The sequence below is a fragment of the Diorhabda sublineata genome, chromosome 7 (genome assembly GCF_026230105.1).
Source record: "Diorhabda sublineata isolate icDioSubl1.1 chromosome 7, icDioSubl1.1, whole genome shotgun sequence".
NCBI lineage: Eukaryota > Metazoa > Arthropoda > Insecta > Coleoptera > Chrysomelidae > Diorhabda > Diorhabda sublineata.
The window spans coordinates 15063615-15089837 of NC_079480.1; the positions used below are offsets into that span (position 1 = coordinate 15063615).

The following is a 26223-nucleotide window of genomic DNA, read 5'->3' on the forward strand; positions in this document are numbered from 1 at the left end:
CTCGATATCTTAATTTCGAAAATTTTACAGTAATTTATAGTTTTTGACGACTGTTTCCATAGCTTTTAAGATGATTCTCAAGATGGTATTCAACTATGAAAGGTTCTGGTGAGCTCAAATCGTCATGTCTCCCAAAATTTTGCTAATTACTTGCTATGTTGTCTTGCAGTTGGAGTCTTCAATAGTTTTCGGACTGATTCTGCCTCATTCAAGTAGCAAGCGTGTGTTTAAATGACTGCTCAATAACCCAAATAACATTCAACCGAATACTTCTCGGTTTGCAAATAGTTTTGGAGGCTGTTAATAGATCGAATTAATCAAGAAATGCAAACACCAATTCCTTCCAATAAAGTCAGGTCTTCCTCGAGGAATAAACAATGACACAACCATAAGTACGCTACCATTCTTCAAAGACAATAGAAAGAATTCAGTGTTTTGCAGTTAATAACATAGAAATTCCACAATCTTTCAATAGTAAATATTCAGAAATTCATCTCGGCTCAAGATTATAGCAAATAAAAATTGTCATTGAAAAATAAACTACTAATTTTCAAAACAATTATAAACCCAATTTGGATGTACGGTTTCCAGTTATGGGGATATATCAACAAATCAAATTCAAGAATTATCCAAAGAAGCTACTCCAAACCAGGGATTTCATGAGTAGAACTGAACATAAATTTCGTATTCCATCTACTCTTAGAAGACCATAGAATAAGTGGAAATGTACTATTGGAAGAAAGACAATAACCATTGATTTACCACTCTCCAACTCTCTCTACTCTCCAATTAAATCAAAACTTGTTATTTTCCTTCTTCGTCGCTTCTACTATTCGAAACTTGACTCATGGCGATCTAATCAGAATAGAGATACATATTGGTATATCGATGTTATTTCTCTCTCTATCAGCAGTTCAGATTCACTTGAACAAGCTCTTGAACATCGCTCTCTCTCTCTCCATACAGAAGACTCGAAATAAACTGGCCCGCTGACTTGGAATATAGTTAAAGAAGTCATTGGAGATGAGAACGTCAATAGGAACTCAACAGCTCAAAGCTAATAAAACTAAATTGTATAAAAATAGTATTAGGACAGAGAACCAACACCCTTTTGGGGTAGTAGCTACAAAATAATAAAATAAAATTGTAAAAGAAGGTAGAATCTGTTACTGGAATAATCTACAGAGGCTGAGACAGGTAAAGGTACGCCTGGGAAACTAGAAACAAGAAAGATCTGTTGAATACATAGGAAATAAAAAACGAAGATCTCTGGTGGGTGAAGCCATCCCATAATCTGAACTTTTTTCTTAATTTTTCTATTAAACTTATCTAAATTCTTATGTTTAAACCTCGGAGTATCTCTCTATGATTTATAATCGCTATGACTCAATATCGAAGAAGAGTTATTTGTTTTTACTGATAAAAACTTTTATTAAATTACAGGAAACACATCTATGTAGTGCCAATGAAACGTTGTATCGCCGGTTTCCAATTCAAAGGCTGTCAAAAAATTTGCCCGACGTATTACGATCCAGTTTGCGGTACCGATAACAAGACCTATAGTAACACGTGCTTCTTGGAAATAGAAAATTGTCGATCAAGGTCGCTGGTTACTTTGAAAAATATGGGAACTTGCGCTGAACCTTTGAACGAAATACCCAAAAATTATCTCTACTAATATCCCATAAAATTCCAAGTGGTTATATTTATATTAAGAAAATTGTTTATAACTGCATGTACCTAGTTACATAATTTGTATACTGTGCTGTATACCAGGGGTTTTCGTTGCTAATAAATAATACTCGTAGTGTTTTTCAGAATAAATATGCTTCTAAAAATTCTTATTTAGTTTCTTTTATATTTTTTTAAGACAGATGAAAATTTGACGTTATTCTTTATCAGATTAATTTATTAATAAATAAATGAAAGGTCATTAATACGATAAAAAATATAAAACTTTTTTAACGAACTACGAAATATCAAAAAAACATAAATTAATTACAAAGATTCAAAACGGAAAAGAGAATTTTTAGAAATGGTTCATTTTCGTAAGAAAAAAAAATCTATGAATGATAAAAAAGACTTAAATAAGACTGATACGTATTTGAGATGTGAAAACTAAGGAAACATCAATTTTTTTTATTTTTATTTTGATATATATGATGTAGGTGATCTATCATACATATTCTTGGCTCGGCTCCTTCGTCGCCTTGTCCATAAACATTTATCTCGTATCGTACTAAAACACTTATAACTAACTTGACATTTTGACAAACCTTCGGCGTACAACTGACGTTTTAACCTTAAATTGTTAAGTTAAATGACGTCATTTTTAGACGTCAGTTATATCTTGCACAACAACAACAAAATATGAACTATCTATGAACGAGGTCAACCAGCAACGACTACCACTACCATTACCATCACACTTGGACTATTAATTAACAATTTTTTTCATTACAATGAAAAAATGATGTCTTATAAACGTATTTTCGAATTGACGTATTAACGACTTCAAATCGACGACTGCTTGCTAGCTGGGATTTGTCAGTGTCAATATCATATTTTGATAAAGACTAAAAGAAGTCGAAACGTCAAATTTTTATCTGCCTTTAAAAAATTATAGAAAAAAAAATAATTTTTAATCAAAAGATACCTAAAATCAAGAACATTTAGAAGCATGAACATTAGTCTAAGCAATTAAAGAAATTTACATATACATATTTATATGGAATTATTAGATAACAATTAATCATTTAGGTAAGAAAAAAATAAAACAATTAAAAATTTACCTACAACCCTAACTTGTACTTCAATAACAAAAAAAGCAATGAAAGCGCTGGCTTTGCATAGTATTAGATTATTTGTATAAATTTGGTTCGTTCAAAACATGTTTCAAGTTCAAAATTCTAAATTGTAAATTGGACTTTACTTTTAATTATATTCATGCAAAGAAGCTTGCTCGCACGAACATGTCGATCCGAGCATAGTCAACGCTTAATGCGTCGAATATAAGAGCCTCAACTCGCGGCGTTTCTTTCAGAGTTTCTACTTTCGTTGCGTTACGTACATACATTTCTGGACCTATTCTAACTTGCTTTTCCGCTCCACAAAACTTTACGTTTTAAATCGATCAATTGTATTTCTAGAAATCCAGTTTCATTTCCAAATGACTCGATGTCGATTTCTTATTTTGAAGTCTATAATTTATCATTTATTTTTGCTAAAATCTTATTACGGAATAGGATTATGGGGATGTGCCAACAAATCTAGTATTGCTCTCATACAACGAGAACTATCTAAAATCCTTCGACTACTAGTCAATGCACGATGGTACTTCACAAACAAATTGATCCATCAAGACCTCCGTATTCGAATAATACAAGAGACAGTACAAGAAAGAAGCCCTAACCTAAAGATGGACAGTCATCCTGAAACGAAGCTGGCCAATGGAATTCAAATAAAGTGCAAGAGATCTTCTCACTGGAGAAGCTCATCGGAATATTCCCAAATGCAACCTGCAGGTCCATAACCAACAAATAGCTGGTGAATAGTACAAAAAAAATGACATATCAGTAGCAAGTGGTAAAGCAGATGAAAGTTGAATATCTTCCAGTAACAAATATGATATTGTTTTAGCGGATAATGGCAAATATTTGATGTTTTCCAGGATTTGTGGTTTGTTTTTTAAATGACGAAACAGTTCTTCAGATCCACGTTTGACGCAATCATTGATGTGCGTCACTGGCAAAAAAAGCAAGCCACTGAAAAATACAATTTTTAAATATTTTTTTGTCATATAAATTCAAATATATATGCGTATGAAATTAAAAAGCTGCAGCTTCACGTCCAAAGAGATGCATGTGACTCGTGATCTGCAGGTTGCCGACTCCTGAGAATGCATGAAAATGAGACTTAAATTAAGTATAATTATTATAGAGGTCGCTCCACTGTTATAATGTTCCATTTCTATAAAATGTGTGTTTTTTATACAATTCTTGAAGAATTTCAGTATCTAAATATAAAGAATTTGAGTCAATTTTTGTTATCAATTAATCTCAAAGTAACCGTACGAATAAATATAATTTCTAAACAGAAGCTATATAAAGCGAATGGGCTCAATACGTTCCTATATTTATATCACCAACACATCGATCAGAGTTGCCAATTATGTAAACCGAAAAAAGGAAACATCGTCCAGTACTAAAAACAGTTCTTATTTCAATAACATCTACATAATTGTTTATTAAAAATTTAATCACGTGTATTTTGTAACATAAATAGTGAAATATGGATGTAATTTTCTAAACCGTGTTTTATTTAATCCAAAAATTCGTGAAAACACCGAAAATTGCTGTCATTGGAAGTAACACACTGCTCTGACTGTAGCCCAATGTTATCGGAGTTGAAAAGTTTTCTTTGATATGAATAAGTTTGTTTTGGACTATTTGTTTAAAGGTTAACCAAATCTTACCACGTTGCATTACAAATTTCTTTATTTATTAATGAAGACAAAACTGTTAATAAATAAAAGATTCACGGTACACAATATGTTAAAAAAGAGGGAAATACTACTAAATATAATAGTTGCGTTGTGCACTGGCTCACAAGAATCAGTTTGTACAAACTTGGTGAAATTTGTGTCAAATGTTGACACATATCTCAAATTATGCTATTGGAAAGCAATTATCGAGTCCTATCTCATACGTTCACTATTATATGGTATCTGGCATTTAAAATAACTAAGTACCGGGATGATTCAAAATGAATGATATTTAATCTTTGGTGATTCAACCTTAGACATAATAAATGACCATCTAAACGTAATTATTATTTCTATTACAACATTTTTTTTTGTACTAAATCATGCTTTATATTGTTCTTGTTTTGTGCCAATTTTACTTCTATGGTAGATTTTTATAAATAGTTTTATATTTACTTAGATTAAACAAATTGTATTTATTCTAGATGCATTAATTTATACAGTATAGATTTTTTTATATCGAGCATTTATCAAATGAGCTGTGTTTTTAAGCCTTAGGTATTATTTTGAAAATAATGTAATTGACGAATAAACACGACGTTTTTCTGATTTTAATTTTAATTTCCATCCCTCTCAAAAACAGTGTGGCAGTGTAAGACACTGACTTAAAGGGAAGTAAATTTCATGCCATAAGCAACGCCTTTTATAAGTATAACATCATTTTTAACACTGATGGATGAACAGATTTATATCAATGGATCCTGCTTCTTGGGCCAGTAGAATACAGTGCAAGTTTTTTTGAATAGTTACTACCTAACCTAATAACTGTTCACAATATAAAGTAATTTGGTATTAAAATGCCACTATTCAATGTTTTATTTTTACGATAGGGTGGCTAAAAAACGTCTATACACAAGGAGATTAGAATTACTTCTGAAATTACGTGGTTGTCACGTGCCAGGCAGTTGCTCAAACTGAACAATTTTTCGTAAATTTAGGGACTTTTAAACATTCCCCATTACGAATTGGGGATTTTATAAACTAACAGGTAAGTTTGGTATGAAATAATTCATCACAGGTAATTTTATATCAACACAAATTTCTATTGATCTTGAAATATCAAAACAATTATAACAATAATAGTAAAGCTATCAAAGTTTCGATTTCTTATAACTTTCTTTGTTTTCTAGGCCTAGGACCATTCCAAGACACTCTAGTAGTATCAGTTATTGAAACTATTTCTAATCCAGACATTTGTAAACCTTTAATAGCAGCCTGAAAAACAATTAAGTATTTATTTAAACTAAAATTGATCAAATTCACTCATCATACCATTCTACCAGGTCCAAGACCTCTCACTCGTACCCGAACGATTTTGTAACCATTATCAAGTGCTTTCTGAAAAGTATTACAACTAACAACTTATAAAATTATAAATTACGCGATACTTACGGATCCTATTGTAATTGCGGTAGCTTGAGCTGCAATATTTGTTCCTTTTTTGGCGTTTTTAAAACCTTCGACTCCACAAGATCTTATCAGTTTCGGTGTTCCTTTAGCATTAGTCAAAGAAAGTATTGTATTATTCTTTGTTACTCTGATATTAAAGACCGGTAGATCTTTAAATGGCATGCCATTAAACAGCCTATTGGGGGTATCTATATTTGGGAAAAGTTGTTGTCTGAAAATGAGAATGGATAAATTGATGATTCTAAAATAAAATAGGTTCAGTTTACTTTGATAAAACGGCGTCTATATCGACCGATTTTTCCCCGTGCGTTCCCTCGTCTTCTTTTGGCAGTGATCTTAACATCTCTTTTCTATCTATCACAGTTCTGTGATATACGGTAGAGGTAAATAAACACCTTGCATTTCCATTACTGTTACCTGTTATTAACAGATTCTTAAATATATTTCTAAGCTGCGTCACAGCCATTTCATTTATTTATTATTTTAAAAACTAGTGGAACTATTTAAATATTATAAATACTACGGTTATATTCAACTTCTTTTTACAAGGCATAACCATGTATAAAAACTAGAACTATCTAGTCAATAATAAAGTAGAAACACTAATTTGGAAACTATTCTTGAGTACCAAAAAGTTCTCACTATTGTACTAATTTACAATCTCAAATGCTTATTTTATTTCATGATCTAATATTTGTTATTGAAGACTTGTTGATATCAGATATATATTGGTAGAGGAAAAAAATGAATTAAAAAAGAAGACACTACATAACCTTAAATTTTGTAGTTTATAAAATAAGTAAATACATAAAATATGAATTAATTTTTTAACTGTACCATTGTTTATATATTTCTGAATTGTATAAATATATTTCTATCATGACTTCAATAATAAAACTTCAAGCTCTATCAGGAGCTAAAGATGAATCGCCGCCTTGTTACCTATTACAAGTAGATGATGTGCGAATATTACTAGATTGTGGATGGGATGAAAAATTCAACATGGAATTTATTAAGGAAATAAAAAGGTCTTTTTACATTATATATCAGTATCGATAATTTTATATTATAAAATATATTTTAATTTCTTAGGCACGTACATTCAATAGACGCTGTGTTACTGTCTTATCCGGATGTATACCACTTAGGAGCTCTGCCGTATATTGTTGGAAAGCTCGGTTTAAATTGTCCTATTTATTCAACTATACCAGTATATAAAATGGGGCAAATGTTTATGTACGATTTATATCAATCGCAATACAACATGAAAGAATTTTGTATTTTTTCTTTAGACGATGTCGATGCTACGTTTGAAAAAGTTATTCAGTTAAAATATAACCAAACCGTGTCTTTGAAAGGTGAGTAACTGTGATTGATTCTAATTATATATTACTATATTCATTAATTCAACACTAGGTAAGTAAAAACGTAATTTTTGTTTTAACTCCATTTGATATCGACATTATTTAGAAATATAAACAAATGACAGGACTGGACGGGCCCGGATTCTTCCCGCGATAATTTTTATTTTTATAGGAAAAGGTTATGGTTTAACAGTTACCCCTCTACCGGCTGGACATATGATAGGTGGTACTATTTGGAAGATAATGAAAGTGGGAGAAGAAGATATTATTTATTGTAACGACTTCAATCATAAAAAAGAGCGGCATTTAAACGGTTGCGAATTGGAGAGATTACAAAGACCTTCGTTACTTATTACAGATGCGTTTAATGCTACTTACCAACAAGCAAGAAGAAGAGCCAGAGATGAAAAACTTATGAGTGAGTTTTAAAACAAATAATTTACTATGATTTTTTTCATAATTGTAGATATAAATAATTTTTATATTTCAAATCTTGAAATTTGTTAAAATAAATAATCAAGGTGATTAAATTGAGTGTTAATTATACAGGGGTAAAATTTTATGTGTAATCTTTACAGCAAACATTCTGCAGACTCTCCGTAATCACGGTAACGTTCTCATAGCTGTCGATACGGCTGGTAGAGTGTTAGAATTGGCGCACATGCTGGATCAATTATGGCGCAATAAAGAATCCGGTCTTTTGGCTTATTCTCTCGCGTTTTTAAATAACGTTAGTTACAACGTAGTCGAATTCGCTAAATCCCAAATAGAATGGATGAGCGATAAATTAATGAGGAGTTTTGAGGGAGCTAGGAATAATCCGTTTCAATTTAAACATCTGCAATTATGTCACAGTTTATCAGAATTAAGTAAAGTGCCGAGTCCTAAGGTGGTACTGGCTAGTTCACCGGATATGGAGAGCGGATTTTCCAGGGAGTTGTTCCTCCAATGGTGTTCCAGTTCGAATAATAGTATTATTTTGACCACTAGGTAGGTAGTTTTGTGAAAATTTTTGCAACAAATTGTTTTTTTTATTCGGTTTGTGATTAGAACGTCTCCTGGAACTTTGGCTAGAGATTTGATAGATAATGGAGGGGGTAGGAACATCGATCTCACAGTTGAAAGGAGGGTTAAATTAGAAGGAGTGGAATTGGAAGAATTTGAAAAACGACAGAGAGCAAAAAATGGTCGACTTAATAAAGAGTAAGTAGCGATTAATTAAAATTTTTATTGGGGGTAGGGGAGTACAGTACGTGTGTTGTGTGATCACAATAATAATCTGTCTTGTCTACCATCTGTCAACTGTCGTATGTTCTGAGATTTCTATGGTCACACCTATGATGTGGCATGTTTGCCATGTTGGATGACATCGTTTTATGATGTCTATAATCTTGTTTGTTCTGTTATATTTATGATCACATTATAATCTGTCATTTCCACCATCTGTCAACTGTCGTGCGTTCTGTTATTTCTATGATCACACTCCTCATCTGTCATTTCCACCATATGTCAACTGTCTTGGGTGTTGTGTTGTCTATGATACACCCATGATCTGTCAACACTAGTTTCTGCCATCTTGTATGTCAACTGTCGTGTGTGCTGTCTGTCTATATGTCATCGTATTAACGTCGTAATGATATATGTATATATAAGGACTTTGGGACACACTGTATAAAATTTTTGAAACAATCCAAAATTAAATTTTCGTAATTAATTTCGTATTTACATATTAGGGATGACGATTCGGATTCGGAATCTGATATCGAGATGTCCGTTATATCGAAAGGTAGACACGATATAGTGATAAAACAAGAAGGTAAAATAAATACGGGATTTTTCAAAGTTACCAAAAAAATGTATCCGATGTATCCGTTTCACGAAGATAAAATTAAATGCGACGAATACGGGGAAATCATCAGACCGGAAGATTATAAATTGGCCGATGTCGGTGTAGATGGAGAAGATAACAAAGAAAATATAATTATAAAAAAAGAAATAGAAGAAGAGATCAGTAAGTATTGATATTTATCGAATAATATGATTCATATATCACAAAAAAAATATTTCATAACTTGTTTAAAAATTTTATTATATGGGATAAGTCAGGAAAATAATGCGGTACATTTTTTTTTGTTAGGTTAGGTTAAGTTAGGTTAGGTGTGCGACTGTGTGTTATGGGGTGCGTTCGGACATAGGGCTAGGTAGAAGGTGGTGTTGGCAACACTGCGAATTGGGTCTAGACGAGATTCGAGCTTCTGGAGTGACAGGACCATTGGATTAGTGCACGTCTTTTTCGGTGTCGGGATCGAACGGCAGTACGTGATCAAGTTTGGCGTGAGATTGAAGAAAAATATCATCGGAGATTTTTGGAATGGTTCAGGATGCTTCTGTTTCGAAATCAGGGTCGGACAAGTGGCATAAAACGTTTTGGTTGGAAAAATGTCGAAGCTACTACTAATCATCTGGACATGTAAATAGTCACTGTTTATGTCAAAACAGCAACTATTTTTATTAAAATGGAGACTATTTTCACGTTAAAATAGCTCAAATAAAAATGGCAACGATTTTAGTCAAAATGGCAACTATATGCTACTAAAATCAATGTTAGACGACAAATTTCACATTAAAATAGATTAAAAGTACTGTTTCTATAATAATGACTATTTTCGACAAAATGGCGACTATTTTCCTCAAAATGGCGACTATTTTTATTAAAATAGTAACTACTTCTTGCCAAAATTGATCTTAGGTGATTAATTTCACGTTAAAGTAGCTTAAAAGTACTGTTTCTGTGAAAATGAGGACTATTTGTGTCAAAATGGCGACTATTTTCGTCATGATGGCGATAATTTATGTTAAAATGGCGACTATTTACTTCTAAAATTGATATTAGGCGACTATTTTCCATTTAATGTAGCTCAAATGGAGATGGCGACGATTTTCGTCAAAATGTCGACGTTTTTATTTTTAATAACTATTTTCGACAAAATGACGTTTATTTTTGACATAATGGCGACTATTTGCTTCTATAATTCAACTTAAATGACTATGACGACTATTTTGACGTTAAAATAGCTCAAAAGCTACTATTTGTATGAAAATGGCAACGATTTTCGTCAAAATGGCGACTATTTCAGTCAAAAACCGTTACTGCTAAATTTTCCGGTAATCTTATACCACATGGAAATGTCGACGGCTAAATACGTTTGTCGTATTTCGAAAAATACTGACGAATTATACAATTCGATTACTTTCTGGACATTGTTTTATTACAAAAAAAAAATAATTTGTGCCATAAAATCTGAATTTGACGTATCCCGATCAGCGTCGTACCTCGAAATCACCGCGTAGTTTCTTTCAGCTGAAATAACTGAACAACCGACGAAATGTATAGTACTGCAGAGAACGGTTCAAGTGAATTGTCAAGTGCAGTATATTGATTTCGAAGGTAGATCCGATGGGGAATCGTTAATGAAGATACTTTCTCAACTTAAACCGAGGAGGATCGTCGTGGTGCGCGGTAACGAGGAAAATACCGAGGTTATAGCGAAACATTGCGAAGAAAATATCCAAGCCAGGGTTTTTACGCCCGATAAAGGGGAAATTATCGATGTGACTAGCGAAACACACATATATCAAGTGAGTTTCGATTGGTTTGTTGTAAAAAGAAAAATTCTCGGTTTTTTTTTTCGTACAGGTTCGTTTGACTGACGCTTTGGTTACTCAACTCAATTTCCAAAAGGCTAAAGATGCCGAAGTGGCGTGGATTACGGCGAATATTGTGCTCAGGGAAAGTCAGGCGGACGCTAAGAGGATTTACGTCGATGACGAACCGATGGAAGGTTAGTTCTAGATTAATGTACAAAATAATTTTTTTTTCTCCAATTTTTGACAGGAAAATAACATTTTGTTTTGAATTTATGTCGATTCCGAGTTTTTTGAAAAATTATAACGATTTTTTCCAATTATAAATCGTATTGTATGAGTTTTTAATCTTGAAACAAATTTTCTTTTCGTTTTTAAAGCTGTTCGAAATGAATTGTTGGTGGGCCGTTTTTTGTGTCGAATTTTCTTTTTCGTAACTTTTTTCATAATTTTTTCTCCTGTACCCTTCGAAAATTGATTTATCTAGTGGCTTGTAGTATACAGGAAATGTTCGAAATAGTTTTCATCGGTCACTAAAAAGCGATTATTTGCTATCAAAATCGATTTCAGGTGATTTTTTCACGGTGATGTAGTTCAAAAACTATTATTTCTGTAGGAATGGTGATTATTTTTATCGAATCGGCGACTATTTTCAACGAAATGGTGACTATTTTCGACATAATGTTGACCATTTGTTACTAAAATCGATCTCAGATCAACTTTTCACTGTAAAGTACTATTTGTATGAGAACAGCGACTATTTCATCCAAAATCGTGACTACCTCAGTCAAAATGGCGATTATTTTCATCAAAATGGCGATTATTTTCATCAAAATGACGACTAGTTTTGTGAAAATGGTAACAATTTGTTACTAAAATCGATTTCAGATCACCTTTTCACTGTAAAGTACTATTTCTATTAGAACAACGACTATTTCATTCATAAATCGCGACTATCTCATTCAAAATGACGATTATTTTGTCCAAAAAGACTATTATTTTCTAGTAAAATCAATTTCTGTATGACCTTTCTCTGTAAAGTAGTTTAAAAACGACTATCTGTGGAAATGGCGTTAATTGTTGTCAAAATGGCGAGAATTTTGGTCAAAATGGTAACCATTTGTTACTAAATTCGATCTTTCGCGACTAATTTCACGTTCAAATACTTTAAAAGTACTTTTTGTATCAGAACAGCGACTATTTCATTCAAAAATCGTGCCTATCTCAATCAAAATTGCGATTATTTTGTCCAAAAAAACTATTATTTTCTTCTAAAATCGATTTCAGGCGACTATGGTACATTAGTTTAAAGTTCTATTTCTGTGACAATGGTGATTATTTTCATCAAAATGGCGACAATTTGTGTCATATGGCGACGATTTTCGTCAAAATTATGACTATTTTAAATAAAATGTCGACTACTATCTTCATAATGGCTTGAAAACTACTATTTCTAAACTGGGACTACTTTCCTCAAAATGGTGGCTAGTTTGGGTAAAATGAAGCTTATTTTAATCAAAATGGCGACAATTTTCTACCAAACGACGACTATTTTCGTCATTAAGGTGATTTTCGCACTACAGCTACCGCATTTTTTTCTATCATACTTAGTTTATATTTAATGATTCATGTTGAGTCTCTGAAGACGAAAAGTTCGTTATAGAAACGTTAATCAGACAGTGTAATTTTGCTTGTTAGTGTAGTAGGCACTCAAAATTATGTTAAATATTGTTTCCTTGACGCTAAGTAAATAATAAAAATCTATTATTTTCTTTATAAAATTTCCTTCTCATAAATAAATTTTAAAAAACCTTTTTTTATTATTTCCTAGTTGAAGAAGAAGACACTAGAATTTTAACGCTCGAACCTGTTAACGACGGCGATAATCACGACCCTGTATTCATAAACGAATTAAAATTATCCGAATTCAAACAAGTCCTCGGTAGAAATAACATTCCTTCGGAATTTTCCGGGGGAGTTTTATGGTGTTCTAACGGAACAATAGCTATTAGAAAGGTGAGTATGGAAATTGACGAATTTTCCACATTTCAATCTCAATTTTCCGAAAAAAGATTTATTTTTTCAAACAAAAATTAATGAAGTTTTTTTCTTATTTTTTCTGTACTTATATTTTATTTTCACTTATCAGACACTTTTTTATAGGTTTTAATGATGATTTTAGGTCATTTTTTATATATAATCAGCTTAAAATGACGGATAAATGTTTTTTGACGTTTCGATGTACTTTATAAGAATGAAATAAGTCGAAAATTTAAAAAATTCCAATCTTACTTCCTGTGGTGGAACTGGTACTTAGTTCATATTAAATGAGGGCGCCACCGAATTTTTAATGAAGGAAGTTGGAAGTGAATAAACATTCAAGTGGAAAAGCTGTAAACACCTTATGAGTTGAAGTAATAAAAATATAACAAAATATCCCCGGAAACGATTCTCCAAATAAGATTTATTTCTGTGAACTATGAAAAAAGTTTAAGCAGCAAAAAAATTATAAATAATATTATTTCAAAAATAATATTTATCTGGGATGGTTGTGCAGCCCTCAACTGATTTCCCAGTTGTTGGAGTTTAATTTGATGAGATGGTGGAGTACCAGTTGAGTCCTTTTCACAATTAAACTCCAACCTGTAAATTAAATTAAGAAGAAAACGGGAACACAGATGGAAATTAAAATAAACGACGAGTAGGTAGAACAGATTTTAATAAAAAGGAGCTAAAAAATTGAATTTATATGTTTATTTAATTATAGCCAAACAGGGATCTATTCTATTCGTTGTGATTCCAAAATAAACAGAAAATATGAATTTACACGAAAAATACAAAAGTTACTTGAAACAAAAGAATAAATATAACTGGATGAGATTATTACTCTATTGCTCTACTCTATCACATCCTCGCATGAAACACGCAAGTAAGCAGTCTAAGGCCAGTACTAGCGTCGAGAATGAGAGGCAGTCGACGAAGGCTACGCAATTGATACGATTTTCCGCGTAATAAAAACGATTTCCCGCGTAATAAAAACGATTTCCCGCGTGATAAAAACGATTTCTCGTGTATTAAAAACGAATTCCCTCGTAATAAAAACGATTTCCCGAGTAAATAACACGGATTTCTCCGTAATCGAAACGGTTTTTCGAGTAATTAAAACTATTACTCGCGTAATAAAAACTGTTCCCCGCGTGATAAAAACGATTTCCCGCGTGATAAAAACGATTTCTCGTGTATTAAAAACGAATTCCCTCGTAATAAAAACGATTTCCCGAGTAATTAACACGGATTTCTCCGTAATCGAAACGGCTTTTCGCGTAATTAAAACTATTACTCGCGTAATAAAAACTGTTCCCCGCGTGATAAAAAAGATTTCCCGCGTAATTAAAACGATTTTCCGCGTAATTAAAACGATTTCCCTCGCAATTAAGACGATTTTCCGCGCAACAATAACGAGTTTCCGCGCAACAATAACGATTTTTCGCGCAACAAAAACGATTTTCCGCGTAATTAAAACGGTTTATCTCGCAATTAAAAGATTTTCCGCGTAATTAAAACGATTATACGCGCGACAAAAACAGTTTCTTGCGAAATAAAAATTATTTCCCGCGTAATTAAAACGATTTCCTGCGTAACGAAACGATTTCCTGCGAAATTAAAACGATTTCCCGCGCAATAAAAACGGTTTCCCTCATAATTAAAACGCTCAACAAAAACGATTTCTTGTGTAATAAAAATTATTTTCCGCGCAACAAAAACTTTTTTCCGCGTAAATAATACTGTTTCCCGCGTTATAAAAATGATTTCCTGCGTAATTAAAACGACTTATCGCGTAATTAAGACATTAAGGCAGGGGTGCTCAAACTTGAACTGCTGGCGATCTACCTCAATATTTTTAGACTACTTACGATCGACTCTGAGCAGCTGCAAGTATGTGTGATGCAGGGTTGTCGTACATACACGACTAACCTACCTAGGTAGGGTGTACTGTAGCATATATAGATATTAGCTTTCTGCACAATATAGATACATTGTTTTAGTCAAGGTTTGGGTTAGGTTTAGTTAGGTTCTTCTCTACAATATCAATAAAAAACTCATAGTTATTCAAAATTGCGAGTTTATTGGTTGTTACAAAACAAAAGAGTTACATATGGTGTGAAACCTAACTGAAGAGTGGCTTTGGATGTTGAAGCGTGGCACTGCATGTCCTCAGCATACTTTTCATAAGATGGTACGTAACCACTGAGTGCTAATCGCAAGCATGATGACATATGATCGTCAGTTAGTCGATTGCGATATGTTGACTTAATTATCTTCATTTCAGAAAATGCAGACTCGCACAAGTAAGTTGACCCAAACAATGCCGTCAGTTGAAGGGCGATTTGCCTTAGATTCGGATATTTATCTTCAGATATAAAACACCAGAAATTTGTATCAGATGCTGTAGCTTTGAGATGTATATCTGATATAATCTGCACCAACTCATTTTCAACAGAACATGAGTTCATATTAAACTGACTTGCTATTTCAGTAGCTAATTCCTCAATGTTTTTACATGAAAAAGGATAACTCATAAATGATGCTATATTTTCCAATTTACTGCAATCATAAAAACGCATTTCGAATTGTCCCAAAATATTTGATAATTCCGTCTCATACGTATCATAATTAAACTGAGGAATCCTTGCTTTCAAAGACGGAAAATGTTTCAGATCCTTTCTTTTCAGTTGATCTATCATAAGTTGCAATTTACTTTTGAATGCGTTTACTGCCCTAATCATCTCAATAATAGTTTTTCCTTTACCTTGAAGCTCCAAGTTAACGATGTTTAAGTGCATTGTGATGTCAGTCAAAAATGCCAAATCAGTCAGCCATTTTTCGTTTTTCAAAATCTGAGTGTCATCACCTCTTTCGTCTAGAAAAGTTATTTCGGCAATAATTCTTGAAACCTTTGTAGGAACTTTCCGCGACTCAACCACCTGACGTCTGTGTGAAGATCTAAATCAGTGTGTTCAGCTGACTCCCTATCTTCCAACTGCAACTGAAAGAGCCGCCGTTGCAAGCTACGTGCACGGATGGAATTCACAATTTTTGTTGCTCTATCGGTTGTAATGCACACTAATTTATATATTGGTAGCTCGTAGTTTTTTACAAAATTAAAGAAAACTTCATATATATCTTCACCACGGGTCTTCCCCTTCAGAGGAATGATTGTCAAAAATTCTTCCTTAGCCGACATGTCATTGAATACCATCCGAATAAAAATACACAGCTGGGCAGTGTCTGTCATATCGGTGGATTCGTCGAACTGTAAAGAAAAGTATGTACATTCCATGATATCATGTTTTAGTTTATCTGCGATGTCCTGACTCATGACTTCAATACGCCTTGTGACAGTCGGACGAGATAACTGAAGTTCTCTAATAGCAGACATGATTTCTGTTTTATTTTTAAAATCTCCAAATAAAGTCTCACCCGCTTCAATAAATGCTTCCTTCACCACCGATCCATCTTCGAATGGTTTCTTGTGTTTCGCCAATAAATATATGAGATATTTTAAATGACGCGATCGTAGCAGCTTTTCTTTGTTTGGCTGGTCTTGTGAACATGGTTTGTTCTTTTTTCATGCGAGATATAAAATCACTTACTTTTCGTTTTCTTAATTCACTCTGCGGCGGAAAATCCTTTTAATAGTTTTTATGAACCGTTTTATGATGCCTCTCTAAGTTACCACGCTTAGGTATTGCAACTGACGCACGACAAATAACACAAATGCACTTATCCTTCACCATACAAAAGAAAAATTCTTCCTCCCAATCCTTATTAAAATGATACGTTTTAGATTTCTTCACTGCACTCATTTTCTACTATTTAATAATAAACTTTGTATCGACGTAGTATCGTTATTAAGTTACAATTCAGAATGACTCCAATTCATGCAGGCGCAACATTTATATCGGCGTGAAAGAAATTCTCGAATGTTCCCGTCAAACGCGCCGCCCGAAACTAGACAGTACAGTCTAGTCTAGAAACAACGCGGCTTTTCTTTGACAAGTGCCGCGCGTTCCTTTGATAAAGCCGCCTTTTGCCGCAAGCAGTGTTATTTTATTATGTAATACATTTTTGTAGTTTAGTTACCTACCTACTTATTAAACATTTTTTTCTTCTCGAGATCTACTCAAAAAGCACTCGCGATCGACCGTTTGAGCACCCCTGCATTAAGGCATCTAATCCTGTGGATAATCAAAATAAATTGGAAATTGTTGGAGATGAAAGTACATTTGACCTACCAAAACCGACAGATCCCTCATTTAACTTTTATTTCATTCTATAGCGTAATTAAAATGAATTAAAATTAAAATTTCCTGAAATCGCACCATAATGAATAAAATCTAGTTTTTCTTTTTTTTTTTCAGGTGGAAACTGGGAAAATAATGCTCGAGGGTTGTATATCGGAGGATTACTATAAAGTTAAGGAATTGTTGTATGACCAATACGCCATTTTATAATTTCAATGATTTGTGATCACTTTTTTTCATTTATTGTAATAAAAATTGAAAAATATACGGGAAAATTTGATTCATAATTGTTAATCATAACCATAATAGGCTCTGAAATATCAGAGCTCACGGATTTCTGTTCTACACTATCCCCAAGGTATCAGTTTCGAAACTCTAACTGGTGCTTTTGATGACATTAGTGTCGAACGAAGGCCAGAGTTGCCGAGATGACTCAAGGCTTAAAGTCCTATAGTTGCTTTAACCTTCCAAACCGGAGGCTGAAGCGAAATCTGGCCTGGTTCGACGCCTAACGAGTTGGCGCCAAAAACCCAAAACTTCACCTACAGTTTGGTGAGTCAGTGATTCGTTTCTTTATTTATCGAGTGAGGCAACGTAACCGGTTTTACGGTAACGTTGTTGGATTTCGTTAAGGCGGTTACTGGGTTTATCATTCGCTCCCCGTCCGGTAGCGGAACTAGGCCACCGCAGTTTCTCTTCGGCTTGTTACATCCTAATTACGACCGAAAACCGATTTGGAAGGTGGTCCTAAACTGATTGTCACACAGGTAACAGAGGACATGTCGATTCTACGTCTTCGCCAAGCGTTCCTACGGGTCCTCGGTAAACGACGCACTTAAGTTCTTGGAAAGACAAAACCATGGCTTCCTTTGCTCTTATTGGAGAGTTTGGAAGCACTAAAAGCTTCATAGTAGTGATGGGCGTGGATAACAAGTGCGGTACGAGCTATAAAGGAGTGGTGGGAAAGCTCGTTATATTACAGCCTGCGAGATGAAAAAAAAAGTAGCTTCAAGGTTGTCCTCGCTAGAGACTGCAGAGAAGAAATCTTCAAATCTACGTTCTACCAAAAAAGAACAAAATCCGGAGACATCCGATGTTGCCTACAGCAAGGAGGACTAGTATCTGCACATCCCTCCTCAGCATGTGACTTCAGGTGCCGGATTTTACTACTAATACTAGTAGTGAAGATGAAGAACAAGAAGAAGAATTTGAAAGTTACGATTCGGACGATTAAATTTCAAAATTTTATGTAATAGTTTCCAATTGAACATGAACATACCCGTGGAATAGGCCTACTGGGGAAACCACGTTAAAAAAAAACGCGCTACCTAATGGGTGGCGTGGAAACGTGTGCATATTAATTTTTATAATTTTTTGAATTGTTGAATCTCAGAAACGGTAGCTTGTAGGGAAAAAGTATTGATACATTTTTTGTAGATAATTTTATGATCTACAATTTTTGTCTGAAGTATTTTTATGATAAAACCCAGTGTTTTGTATAAAATCGCGAAAAACTTTTTTTCACCTCTGACCTTGAATAAATTTTTTCTGTATCCACCTAAATGACGGAGAATTTTCAAATTTTTTTAAATATAGTTTAAGCATGCGCTGATGAGGTTCAGCCGATTGTTTCATGCAAGATCTCGCACTTGCAATTTTATCGGTTTGGTGTAATTTTTATTGCGTGTAAGTTGCAATTTTAGGGATAAATGAGCTTCTAAACTGCTGATATTAAGTTTCATTTTCATATGTATCTTCATACATTTTCAACTTATTTTCCTATATTTTCTCGTCTAATTCTCCAAATAAACTGTCCATCATACTCCAAAAGCAGCAGCAGATATAATTATTGCCTTTGATAAACTGACCATTTTTTTTTGTTCACTCCAATTAGCTCTGTTATTTTCATTTTTAAACTGCCCACAAAATTTTAAACAAAGTTTTAGGTTAGGAAATTTTGATTAGTGGCAACCATGATGCAATGGCAAGACACTTTCGTAAAGGCCGCTTGACATTATGCAAGACAACGTGCAATGCAATGCAAGACGCAATAATTCTTGATGAAAAGCGTGCGCAAATGAAGTTCAGCTGATTGTTTCATGTAAAATCTCGCACTTGCAACCTAATCGGTTTGATTTCATTTTATTGCGTGCAAGTTGCAATTCTAGGGAGAAATCTAGTTACTTTTCGCTCAACAGATCAGATCGGAATACTTAGTTTTATCCTCATTGTTAAACTAGGCACAAAATATTGGATGAAATTTGAGGTTAGGATTTTGATTAATACTTTTTTCTGTTTACCACAATCCATAGCAAAGTAGCAGAAGTTATAATTTATCCTAGTGATGCACTGACCAATTTCTTCTTGTTTACTTTACCTAGTTTTCTTATTTTCATTTTTAAACCGCACACAAATATTCAATTCCATCCAATTTCTTGAACGTCAAGCGGCGTTAATGCCGCTCGACATGATGCAATGCAAGATGCAATGTTTCTTGTTCAAGAGCCTGCGCAAAATTACGTTTTATTTTCGTTAGGAGTTTTGCAAATGTTTCTTAATCCATTCTCAACTAATTTTTCTATATTTTCACGTCTAATTCTCTAGCTAATCTGTCCATCAGACTCCAAAAGCAAGGCAGATACAGATATAATTATTGCCAGTGATGCACTAGCCACTTCTTCTTTGCTTTGTTATTTCCAATTTTAAACTGCCGATAAAATATTAAATAGTTTGAGGTTAGGAAACTTTTTACTTTTGGAATTTTTGCATATCAAACAACATGCAATATTCGTCTATGTAATATTTTGATCTTTCAAGGAATTGCATGCAATTTCTTTTACGTTGCTTTCAAATTCTTGGACACACTACATATGAAAGAATTTTTTCCGTAGCAATTAAATTAATAACATCACTTTTGATACCTCGTATCATAAAAATAGAAAGATTTATTGCACAATTTCTAAGCAATTGCTAACGCCACAAAAGTTTTTAATATACTTACATTTTTTTTCCTAAATATATATATATATATATATATATATATATATATATATATATATATATATATATATATATCGATCTGTAATTTTTAAATGAATCTATTGATAAAGTGTGTCCTACCCGAAACGACCTGTATCAAAATTTATATTTACAGTGTTTGCAATTAGTAAAAGAGATAGAGCTATATGCCCGATGTCATCGCATCCCCTCTACCAGATAATATTCATTCATCGTTGAACTTTGTTGAGGTGCATTTGCTTTAGCCGTTATCTCTAAACTTTTATTTGTGATCTGGTGTTTAATTGTGACATTTTTATTGTGGACATAGTGTAAATTGGTGTAGTTTACAAACTTTCAACGAATATATCGGATTAACGTCGATGAAATGTGAGTTCATAGAGGTTAAGTTCAACTATATTTGTTTTCTAACCAAACAAACTTAAAGTAGGAGGTTAATGCAATATATATATATATATATATATATATATATATATATATATATATATATATATATATATATATATATATATAATTAGTTCAAACTTTTTTTTCGTCGATACAGTGCATTTAATATCAAATTATATTTATTCTGAAATCATTCTGTTTACAGTTTATTTATTTGGCGGTGTTCCAAGAAAATTTAGCTTCGGTACGGTCTGAATATTTTCTCTTATAACATCGTGTTTTATTTCTGCCATATCGATATAATGTGACTTATTTATTTTTAAAATAGATAAGAATTTCTACAAAAGTGAAATATAACTGATAAAGTATACATTTGAATTTTGCAAATTACGAACTTATCTCCTTTATACCTACTCGGTTCGAGAAATGTAATTCATACAGCAGGTCAATATTTCAACAAATAGGATTTCTAGCGTATTCTGCGAAACCCGAAACCAATGCGTAGGGTGTCGAGTTTTCGAAAAGGGTTATACTTTTTTTCTTTAAAAATGCTATCAGAAACTATAAAATAAAAATTGAGTCAACAAACACCACAAACATAATAATTAATTATGAATTATAGTACGTTCTTACCTATAATTAATTAACTAAAAACTGTGATGTTGATATAAGAACATATAAAATGTTATTATACCAGGTGTTATCAAAAATACAGTGGATTATTCTATTGTAATCAAAATAACAGAATAGTTACTAATACATATACGAAGTTTGGCTATTAAATAACGGGACTGCGCGACTAGACGGGTTGGGTAAAAACGAATAGTGCGTTGGGTATCTAGATATCTTATCTATGCGTGTCTCAAAACATGTTTCCTTCACTATTATAGTATTTGTGCAGTAGCGGTTTCAAACGAACGTGTTTTTTTCTCGTTCCGAAAACCATGAGCAACGTATCAATCTCAAATGTCCCGTTAAATTTAAATAAACTCCGACTGAGTACTATAAAGTTGCAAGAAGCCTATGGGGACAATTCTCTATCTCGTGCGCATATTTTTGAGTGATGTGAGCGATTTAGTGATAGCCGATAGAGCACTGAAGACGACCAGCGTCCAGGTCGCCTTTTGACTGATTTAACTCCGGAAACAGTGACCAAAATCAAGCAAATTGTGCGTGAAGATCGTCGAATTAGCATCCGGATAATTGCCGAGGCTGTACACACCGATAAAGAAACGATTAGAAAAATTTTATACGAGGAAAAAGATCTGGGATCATGAGCAACGTATCAATCTCAAATGTCCCGTTAAATTTAAATAAACTCCGACTGAGTACTATAAAGTTGCAAGAAGCCTATGGGGACAATTCTCTATCTCGTGCGCATATTTTTGAGTGATGTGAGCGATTTAGTGATAGCCGATAGAGCACTGAAGACGACCAGCGTCCAGGTCGCCTTTTGACTGATTTAACTCCGGAAACAGTGACCAAAATAAAGCAAATTGTGCGTGAAGATCGTCGAATTAGCATCCGGATAATTGCCGAGGCTGTACACACCGATAAAGAAACGATTAGAAAAATTTTATACGAGGAAAAAGATCTGGGATCCGATTTGAGACGATGGAAGCGGTAAAGCAAAAAACGGAAAAGCTCCTAAAGGCACTCATCAAAGAAGACTTCCAGCACTGCTTCAATCGAAAAAACGTATAGAAAGGTGTGTGGCGAAGGGAGGGAATGTAGAATAATTTTTATAATAAAACCATTTTTTGTAACCATCCTCGTTATTCATTAGCTAGACTTTGTATTATTACAACGTTAAATTCATGACTGGAAGTACACTAACAATCAAAAGTGTTTGCCCACCCTATACAGCAAATAAAAACAATACGTTTGATTTTGATATCTATATTTTAAAGAACATCTGTTGATAAGAGTATTATTTTTTGATTCATCTTTTTAAACCTCTGCTTCTTTTATTATTTCGATGCCCAATTTTGGCATTCTGTATAACAATTTTGGCAAATAATCGATCCAGAAGGGCAACTGTGATGATTACTTTTAGTACATTCTTCCTTTCCAATTCTTTGAAATACTCTTGGCACTGCTTGTGATCGTTGTCATGCTGAAAGATACATTTCTACCAATCAGGCGCTGCCCAAAACATGTTTTAAAGCCCTTTATCATAAAAAACCCTTCAGTTTTTACCAGGTCTCCAATCGCCCTTCCTCCAAAACATCCCCAAAACATAACCGAGGCTCCGTGCTTTATAGTCAGGATACACGAAAACGAACTTTGACTCATCACTCCATAAAACTCTCTCAAATTTTTTATGATCTTCAACTAATTTTATACCTCAATTTTCTTTTGAAGTCTTAAAAGAGGTTTCTTTACTGCTACCCTTCCAAAAAGCCAGTTCTCTCAATCTCCTTTTCACTTTAAAAATACTCAAAGACACATCCCTAGATTCGTTGATCTGAGTTGCTATTTCTGGCACCGTGAGTCTTCGATCGCTTTTACTGATCAATACAAAACATTTATCTTCAGCTGTTGTGGTATAAATCACAGCTCGTTCATGTATTACTCACCGATACACCACTACACCAACACTCACAATTACATTGTTTCGATTACCAAGTTATCGTCTTCAGAGACTTAAAGTAGACTGTTTATCTTCAATCTCCGAAGACGATAACTTGGTTATCGAAACGGGCGTCAGACAGTGTTGGTGTAGTGGTTGTGTATTCAGTATGAATATCACTCTTAGATCTTTAGCTGTCAGAAACTTGCGAATCAAGAACAAATCGATTCTCGGCGCGATGTCATTGAAAAAAAGATAATTTTATCGCATATCGTTTCGCAAACGCTCTAATATTGATGCGTAAATTCAGATAAGTTTTCAGATATTAAGTTGGAACGAACTATTATAAAACTTTACCCTCACAATCGAAGATTATGTCATCATATTAGGTCGAGATGATCCGTCGATCTTTTTATTTTATTGATGAAATATTTCAAATAAGGTGTCAGCGGATATAATAAGAGACTGATAACCTGAAACTAATAATGATTGAATGCAAGATCAAAACCAGGTTAGTCTTGATTTTGCAGGGTTCAGTCTTGCACCAAGACTCTTGCAGGTCCTGTGGAAGCTTGAAAATACGAGACGTAGTTGTCGAAATAGATTCATCATGTAACTAATTAATGTAATGGTATATTTCTGCCAAATTATCAAAAATTTCTTTACCCATCAATAAAACACAACAGGCTTGTTGAAATTTTCCTTCTTTTCAAAATATTTGACCGAATTTCGTTCATGCAGCTTATTGATCTAAACTTTTACCATAAAATAACTCGTAACAAGAATTTGACGATGACCACTAGTAAAACTTGTAATGACAAAGTAATTGACCAGAAAATTATGAATAATTGAATTGATTTTCGGGTTGTAATGTTGAAACCAATCAATATCATCCGATTTCCGTAAAAAGAACTTTGTGATCAAGTCGCAATACCGAGAATTAGTCTCCAGACTCATCGATTAACACAAATATAATCGGAAGATCATCATATTTGTTGATATTCGATGATCCAATTCATGAACTCTTTTCGCCTTGTATGGTCATCATGCTTCGAACACACTTATTTTTGTTATTATCCCTGTATAGAGCTTCTTTAAATTTGCAATTCGTGTCCACGATGTCTGAATTTTCACGAAAATATTTGCAATTCTTCGCTAGATAACCAAATCATCGAGTTTCTGTTTTTAAAATCAATCGTACCATAGTGGATGAGGTTCAACTATCATTCCGATCAAATTTTCATTATTTTTGTGTTGGAAAGTGCTATATTTTCATTAAATCTAAACTCTCAGCTGTTTAAATATTTATAATTCAAATCTAGTGTTTATTTGGAGAGGCTCGTATCACAAAAAGATGTTAGTTCAGTTTCTGACAAAACAACAATTGAAGATAATTGAATATAGTATCTGATGCTAAACTTTTGTAGTTTTTTGCATGATTCTCGTCCATCATTTTCCGGCTATAGCGATTATATCGTCTAACCACCTTTTCCTAATTATTCTCAAGTCTTTTTTAGTTCTCTCCATTCTCAAAACATTATCTTGTGTAAATAAACTCCCTATATTTCCTACCACTTGCATAAGCTTCGTAAAATATCAATTACTTGTTCTAGTACTAGTTCTTGTACCTTCTTTTTCGTTCACTTGAGCTTACACCTAATATAGTTCTTACCATGGAGAATTATTACTATGTTGTCTAGACCATAACTACCAAAGAAAGAAAAAAATGTGTCTTTTATCCACTTTTATTTAAAGTATTGTCTTAAAATTTTCATTAAACTTTTCTCCAATTATACTAACTGGCCATGCCAAATTTCATTGGAATATTTAAGTTTTGACATATGACAACATTGATATGAATACGTCAAATCTGACATTACCATCATAAAGCTTGACAAGCTTTTAATAGTGACAAATTTTATGAATGTTTCAAGTATAGCAACTCAAATAGCACGCGTTTGACAAAACGTTTTGAGTACGTTCACCATTAAAAATGTCAAAATTTGAAGTATTCATGTCAGATTTGACATAATCGCATCAGTGCTGCCATAACTCGAAAGTAACAACTTTCGTATGTGTATCTAATATTAAATGAAAATAATCACTTTTTTCTATGTTTTAGAATGAATAATAAATCGAAATCTTTTCAAAACTGTTAGCTCGAATTATTCCTATTCGATTTACCTTTTGATTTTATTAAAAATAGTTTCATTTATAACCTAACCTAACTTTAAACTTCTTTTATGTTAATAAGAAACATAAACCATCATCTTGTGGAGGTTTACAAAGTTCTTTGATAAAACCCTACCGGGCACTTATCTGTCGCCATATTAATATAGATATTAGGTACTTAAATGTAGAAAAAGTTATATTTACAAGGGCTCTCTTAAAAGCTTTACCTTCCTAGGGTATCTTGTGCAAACACGTCTCTCGAAGGTCTTTGTTATTTTATCTCACTTCCATTTTAATAAATACTACTTTATCCATGTTCCATAAGTTTATTATCGAATTTATCTACTGTGTGGACTAACTTTATTAAAATAAACGTTACAAAATATATTTTTTGTTGTATTGAAAAATTTATTGCCATATCCTCAACCTAGTTTTGTTGATAGAATGCAACGGACGTGGGGGTACACACCTTAATAATATTTTAAAACAAAAAGAAAATATACGACGTAGAAACGTTATACGTATGCGAACCCGAACCACAGCGACTGGGTAAAAGATGAATTTGAGAATTTCGTAACCTAATCTGGTAGAATATGAGTTGAGCCGGTTACATAAAGACAACAGGTGGTCTGCAGACTGCAACAATCATTTCACTCGACAGCCCTTGTCCTTATAACGGGCTGCGGGACGTGGGTGTCAACCCTCGGCGGCGTTGTCGGATTTCACGACAAATATTAATAAATAAATATCATTAAAACAGAGAGTTTACAAACGATAGTAAATATATGAAGTTTACAGAATGATAAA

General features: G+C 33.2%; 4 protein-coding genes across 4 annotated transcripts in view; 3 read left to right on the plus strand and 1 right to left on the minus strand.

The window, feature by feature from the left end:
* The window catches only part of LOC130446435 (serine protease inhibitor dipetalogastin), a 56882-nt gene extending 51790 nt beyond the window's left edge, over window positions 1-5092 (plus strand). Inside the window, exon 9 of the mRNA XM_056782702.1 lies at window positions 1444-5092. Coding sequence (XP_056638680.1) covers window positions 1444-1678 — 235 coding nt within the window. The 3' untranslated portion in view covers window positions 1679-5092. The remainder of the gene's footprint in view (window positions 1-1443) is intronic.
* Window positions 5093-5562: 470 nt separating this feature from the next.
* Window positions 5563-6425, minus strand: LOC130446715 (28S ribosomal protein S11, mitochondrial). The gene is made up of 4 exons (XM_056783108.1): window positions 6220-6425; window positions 5936-6164; window positions 5816-5881; window positions 5563-5758 (listed from the first exon to the last, which is right to left on the minus strand). Exons 1-4 carry the CDS (start codon window positions 6417-6419, stop codon window positions 5651-5653), a joined length of 603 nt encoding a protein of 200 aa, XP_056639086.1. The 5' UTR covers window positions 6420-6425; the 3' UTR covers window positions 5563-5650.
* Window positions 6426-6542: 117 nt separating this feature from the next.
* LOC130446713 (probable cleavage and polyadenylation specificity factor subunit 2) lies at window positions 6543-17547 on the plus strand. The gene is made up of 10 exons (XM_056783107.1): window positions 6543-6981; window positions 7046-7311; window positions 7490-7735; window positions 7896-8307; window positions 8368-8520; window positions 9051-9328; window positions 10679-10956; window positions 11015-11159; window positions 12794-12978; window positions 17385-17547. Exons 1-10 carry the CDS (start codon window positions 6833-6835, stop codon window positions 17475-17477), a joined length of 2205 nt encoding a protein of 734 aa, XP_056639085.1. The 5' UTR covers window positions 6543-6832; the 3' UTR covers window positions 17478-17547.
* A 2907-nt stretch (window positions 17548-20454) lies between these two features.
* Window positions 20455-26223, plus strand: part of LOC130446537 (protein c-ets-1-A-like) — a 242736-nt gene continuing 236967 nt past the window's right edge. Inside the window, exon 1 of the mRNA XM_056782853.1 lies at window positions 20455-20654. The gene's annotated coding sequence lies outside the window, so the exon portion shown is untranslated. The remainder of the gene's footprint in view (window positions 20655-26223) is intronic.